The sequence below is a fragment of the Esox lucius genome, chromosome 12 (assembly GCF_011004845.1).
Source record: "Esox lucius isolate fEsoLuc1 chromosome 12, fEsoLuc1.pri, whole genome shotgun sequence".
Classification (NCBI taxonomy): Eukaryota; Metazoa; Chordata; class Actinopteri; order Esociformes; family Esocidae; genus Esox; species Esox lucius.
In genome coordinates, this window is record NC_047580.1 from 29,053,201 (window position 1) to 29,059,200 (window position 6,000).

A 6,000-nucleotide genomic window follows, 5' to 3' on the forward strand; every position below is an offset into this window, starting at 1 on the left:
GTGCAGATCAAACACACACACACACACACACACAATGGAGGCGGAGGACCGGAGGTTCAAATAACACAACAACAGCATCAGAATGTTGACGTGGTCATTATGGGTTGGGTCAAAGTCGCGCCAGTCTTGTATGATGACACGTTACTTTTTCGTGTGCCTTCACCAGGAAGCTTTACTGGACCGACGGCAACAACATCAGTATGGCCAACATGGATGGCAGTAACCACACCACACTCTTTACCAATCAGAAGGGCCCCGTGGGTGAGTGAGGGCTCGTTCACCAACGCAGAGGGTGCATAACAGGACACGGCAAAAAACGAATGATACTAGTGAAAGAGCAGGAATTTGACCTCATGGAGAAAGGGAGTGAGGGAGAGAGTAAGAGACAGAAAGGACACTGGTTAGTAGAGGTTTACAGTCATATTTTGTCCGTCCATTCGGCTCCCTCCAGACTGCCCTATACGTTATGACACGGGTGGTTAAACCTGGTCCTGGAGAGCCGCCGGCACGTTGGTGGTTTAACCCACCTGTGAGACCAGGTGTGTTTTATTCAGCCAATCACTGAACTCATCAGTTAGCTCAGTTAGTCTGGCGCGGTGCCTGGTTGGAGCCAAACCCTGTGGTACCCACGATGCTCCTTCCTCACCCTGGCCTCTGATATCGACTGTGTGATGACAGAGATTTTGTGCTGTGCTAAGTGCTTCAACTCCTGTCCCCTGCAGGTCTGTCCATTGATTATGACATGGAGCAGCTGTACTGGATCAGCTCAGGGAATGGCACAATCAGCCGCTGTCAGCTTGACGGCTCGGGCCTGGAGGTTCTGGAGGGGATCAAACCGGGCCGACTGACCCGGGCCTCGGCGCTGGCCATCATGGGTGAGACTGACAGCTTGTTGAGTCTGGTGTCAGTCTCCTGTTGAGACAGTGTTGCATTTTTAAATCTACCCGTCCGTGTGTCTTTGAGGGAGCACGGATCCTGTTCAGGTCTGTTTCGGATTTGAATAAAAGAGATTCATGGCCCGCCCCTGATTGTGTCGAGGCTTGATGCCTGTTTCCTGAAGAACAAAGCCGTTTCAATGTTCTGACCGGCCGTCGTTGGTCTGCAGGGGACAAGCTGTGGTGGGCGGACCACGGGACCGACCAGGTGGGCACGTGCGACAAGAGCGACGGCGGCGGCTGGAAGGTCCTGCGCAACAACACCTCTCCCGTCATGCACATGAGGATCTACAACGAGAGCCTGCAGGCGGGCACGGGTAGGTCGTCGCGGCGATGGTGACACACGCCACCGGTGAAACCCCTGAGTGCGCGGCGCTGCTGAACCAGTGAGTCATCAGAAAACATTGTGGCGTGTGTTGTGTCTAGGCATCAACATGTGCAGTGATAACAACGGAGGCTGTTCCCAGCTGTGCCTGCCCACCTCCCCCACCAGCAGAGCCTGCATGTGTACTGCTGGATACAGCCTGAGGAATGGACAGCAGTCCTGTGAGGGTAGGACGCGCACACACACACACACACACACACACACACGCTCGCGTTTTACATACTGTATATAAATCCACAAATTGCATTTCAGCTATTTGTCAGGCAGCTGATGCTTGGGCAGAGAGATCAGTTCTGTGTGTCCGTGCTGCCCCCTACATTCGCCAACATGCTGTCGGCGCCATACTTTTCTTTTCCTTCCAGGAATGGGCTCCTTCCTGCTCTACTCTGTCCACGAGGGCATCCGAGGAATCCCCCTGGACCCGTCCGATAAATCCGACGCCCTGGTGCCCGTTTCGGGCACCTCTCTGGCGGTGGGCATCGACTTCCACGCGGGTAAGTTTCCCGTGGGCTGACATGGGGTGGTTTGCGGGCGCGGGCGTGGCCCCGTTGTACGGTAAAGATCTCACACTGGACTGGCCCACGGCACCCTGTCCAAAGCACTTGCCTTGGAACTCCAGACCGTTCAGACGTCTCCTCTGTCCTGCAGACAACGACACCATCTACTGGGTGGACATGGGCCTGAGCACCATCAGCCGAGCCAAGAGAGACCAGACCTGGAGGGAGGATGTGGTGACCAATGGCATCGGCAGAGTGGAGGGCATCACTGTGGACTGGATAGCAGGTGGGGGGACAGTCACAGCTACTGTATAGGATTACGAGAGCAGGCTAAGACACGCTGACACACACACACACACACACACACACACACACTGACCCCCTTCCGTTCCTCCCTGTCAGGTAACATCTACTGGACCGACCAGGGCTTTGATGTCATCGAGGTGGCCAGACTCAATGGCTCCTTCCGCTATGTGGTCATCTCCCAGGGCCTGGACAAGCCCCGCGCCATCACCGTCCACCCAGAGAGAGGGTGAGTTACCGGGGCTGGGTCTTAAATCCCTGACACGACGCGGTGATTCTGGTGCTGAACGTGGTGACCCGTGGGCCGACGACACCCTGCACGTGTTGTTTAACTAAGCCAACATGGCGTCCTCCTGTACTGGCTTTCGGACATACTTACGCCGGGTTGGGTTCCTCAGGTATCTGTTCTGGACGGAGTGGGGCCAGGTTCCGCGCATCGAGAGGTCCCGTCTGGACGGATCCGAAAGAATGGTCCTGGTCAGCATCAATATCAGCTGGCCCAATGGAATCTCCATTGACTACAAGGTACAACACACACACACACACACCTCCCGTTTTACTGTATAAATGTACACAGCTTAAACCACATGAATACAATCTGCATTTAATATATCCATCTTGCACATAATGGGCAGCGTTCTCTGGGCGGCCTGGTTGTTTAGTCGGAAACTGTCTGAAAATATCTGCGTCTGTGTGTAGGAGAACCTCCTGTACTGGTGTGATGCCCGGAGGGACACGATAGAGCGTATAAACCTGGAGACCGGGGAGAACCGGGAGCTGGTGCTGGCCAGTAACAACATGGATATGTTTGCCGTCTCGGTCTTCCAGGACTACATCTACTGGAGCGACCGGTGAGACCACCGTCCCCGCTCCTCTTCACGGGATTAGTTCTGAATCGGGTTCACCTCGCGTTGCTTTGCCCTTCTGCGCCTCTCTGCTGGAATTGGTTGTTTCCCGCTTTGTCTGTTGCAAAGGGGGCCTGTTGTGGTGACTGACCCGTGTTGTGTTGTGTTGGACCAGGACTCATGCCAACGGGTCCATCAAAAGAGGGAACAAAGATAATGCCACCGACTACGTGTACCTGAGGACTGGCATCGGTGTACAGTTGAAGGACATCAAGGTCTTCAACAGGGACAGGCAGCAAGGTTGGAGACGCACGTGCACACACACACACACACACACGCGCATGTCCCACACACTCAGGTCCCACAGACGCATCTCACCCACAGTCTCACGCACACACCTTTCACACACAAACGTCCACCTCACACGTCTTTCACGCACATGCTTGTTTTACTGATGAGACGTTTTGGGGGATTTCTATAAAAAATGGGATCCTTCCTAACCCATAACCCCTAACCTTAACCCTAACCTTAACCCTAACCTTAACCCTAACCTTAACCCTAACCTTAACCTGAGCCTAAAAAACTATTTAAGTGAGGACTGGCAAAATGTCCCGACTAGTCATGATTTGCCATGGTTTCCTATACTGGTGGGGACACCTAGATAGTGGTGCACACACACACACACACACACACAGACAACAACTTGTACCCTTCACATAAGAACTGCATTCACTGGAAAAACCTCTAAAATCTCTGTGTTGTGTGTACGTCCGTCACTTCCTGGACTGACCTAACCCCCTCCCAACCTGGAGTGGTGTTCTGGGTCGGAGACTGTCTAATGATGTGTTGTCTGTCACTTCCTGGACTGACCTAACCCCCTCCCACCCTGGAGTGGTGTTCTGGGTCGCAGACTGTCTAATGATGTGTTGTCCGTCACTTCCTGGACTGACCTAACCCCCTCCCAACCTGGAGTGGTGTGCTGGGTCGGAGACTGTCTAATGATGTGTTGTCCGTCACTTCCTGGACTGACCTAACCCCCTCCCAACCTGGAGTGGTGTTCTGGGTCGCAGACTGTCTAATGATGTGTTGTCCGTCACTTCCTGGACTGACCTAACCCCCCCCCCCCCACCCACCCAACCTGGAGTGTCATGGTGGGTCGGAGACTGTCTAATGACGTGCTCATGTTCTCCCTCAGGCACCAACATCTGCAAGGACAACAACGGTGGCTGTGAGCAGCTGTGCCTGTTCCAGGGCGGCACCAGTCGGACGTGCGCCTGCGCCCACGGAATGTTGGCTGAGGACGGCCGCGGCTGCCGCGACTACGACAGCTACCTGCTCTACTCGGAGCGGACCATCCTGAAGAGCATTCACCTGCTGGATGAGACCAACCTGAACGCCCCCATCAAGCCCTTCGAGGACCCGGAGCACATGAAGAACGTCATCGCCCTGGCCTTCGACTTCCGCGGAGGAGCCAACCGGATCTTCTTCAGTGACATACACTTCGGGAACATCCAGCAGATCAATGATGACGGATCAGACCTCAAGAAAGTGGTGGAGAGTGAGTACCAACTGTGACTTCTGCCTGGTTATGTTGTCCACGTGAGACCAAACATCTTTGCCGATCCTTGTACTACTTTGTCAGTTTTAGCCCGGCTCACATACGAACATACACGAATTTAGTCATGCGCAAAGTTTGTGAGGTGAAAAGGTGGAAAAGAAAAAAGCCCAGAGCTAAGCTCATTGTGTTTATTGATATGAAATGATCTTATTCAAACCCGACATGTTTTCCTAGAGTTGGCCCTCTGAGAGTAGTCTTGACAGCATTGTCGCGCCCCCCCCCCCATTAGGCATCAGAAGAAGGTGTCCGCTGCAAATTCTGCTGTTCTTTAGCTTGTGCACAGATCCTAAAGGAAAACACGTTGTAATATTGCAAACAGATGTGACGCATTTCGCCATTATGGATCCCAGTTTTGAAGTGTCCATAGACAGTCGATAGGATCTTCCGTAGTCTCCAGAGAGTCAGTGGATCTCCAGTGATGGTCCATAGAGGATCCACAGGTTGTCCATAGTAACCTTAGAATCCAGGTAGGTGTAGGGGTGGTGTATCCACCTCAGCAGGGTTAAAAGGCTGTACCATGTCCCCACCCAACACCACCCACCTACACCCCTCTACGCACCCCCTGAACGCCTCCCAGCACTCCCTCCCCAACCCCTCCAGATCCCCCCTAAACCTATTGGACATGAGCACGTAAAGGACGGGGTTCACCGCCGATGCAGAGGAAGCCATCAGCCTGATGAAGATGGCCACGTAGCGGCATCTGGGCGAGGTTTTGGTGTCACGCCCTGTAAGGGTTGGAGAGGAGGAGGGAGCGATGGTGGGAAGGAGGAATAAAGAGAGAGCGAGAGACACGTTTACTCCACAGTATTATACCAACTGGCCAGATATAATGACTGATGTGAAGCAACAATCAGGCACCTAAGAGTGAGAACATGAGGCAGTAGGAGGGCAGCCAGCAGAGGGTGAAAACCAGAACCAGCAGGGCCGATGTGTGGGTCACCTGGGGGGGGGTCACAGAGTTCACTAGAACACCCAAATGAACGGAGATGGGAACAACGTGCAACGTTCTAAACGTTGAAAGGGTATTTTGGCGGCGTGGCTACCTGACGGCGTCCACCTCGGTCAGTTTACCTGGCTCTGGTAGCGTTCCAGCTGTGGGGCGTGTCCCAGCCTCCTCATCTGGCGCAGGAAGCAGTAGATCCTGGCGTACATCACCACGATGACGCCCAGCGGCACGGCGAAGGCGAACAGGAACAGCGCGGCGCTGTAGACCAGCTGATCCAGGTTGCCCAGGATGGCGAAGCATTGTAGGGAGCCGGACTCCGCCACCACGCGGACGGCGAACTGCGGGGCGGCCAGGGCCGCGGCGGGGATCCACAGGAGCGCGGCGGTCAGCTTCAGGTGTCGTCGCACGAAGGCGCGGTAGGACCAGGTCGGATGCACCACGGCGAGATACCGGGTCACGGCGAGTGCGGCC

The 6,000-nt window shown here is 54.6% G+C and overlaps 1 protein-coding gene across 3 annotated transcripts in view; it reads left to right on the plus strand.

The window, feature by feature from the left end:
- Window positions 1–6,000, plus strand: part of lrp1ab (low density lipoprotein receptor-related protein 1Ab) — a 105,611-nt gene that overhangs the window by 68,539 nt on the left and 31,072 nt on the right. For all 3 annotated transcript variants that reach the window (XM_034295824.1, XM_034295825.1, XM_034295826.1), the window contains exons 32-42: window positions 167–261; window positions 723–875; window positions 1,106–1,252; window positions 1,362–1,487; window positions 1,683–1,814; window positions 1,969–2,103; window positions 2,220–2,349; window positions 2,519–2,645; window positions 2,820–2,971; window positions 3,141–3,265; window positions 4,161–4,523. In XM_034295824.1, coding sequence (XP_034151715.1) covers window positions 167–261; window positions 723–875; window positions 1,106–1,252; window positions 1,362–1,487; window positions 1,683–1,814; window positions 1,969–2,103; window positions 2,220–2,349; window positions 2,519–2,645; window positions 2,820–2,971; window positions 3,141–3,265; window positions 4,161–4,523 — 1,685 coding nt within the window. The remainder of the gene's footprint in view (window positions 1–166; window positions 262–722; window positions 876–1,105; window positions 1,253–1,361; window positions 1,488–1,682; window positions 1,815–1,968; window positions 2,104–2,219; window positions 2,350–2,518; window positions 2,646–2,819; window positions 2,972–3,140; window positions 3,266–4,160; window positions 4,524–6,000) is intronic.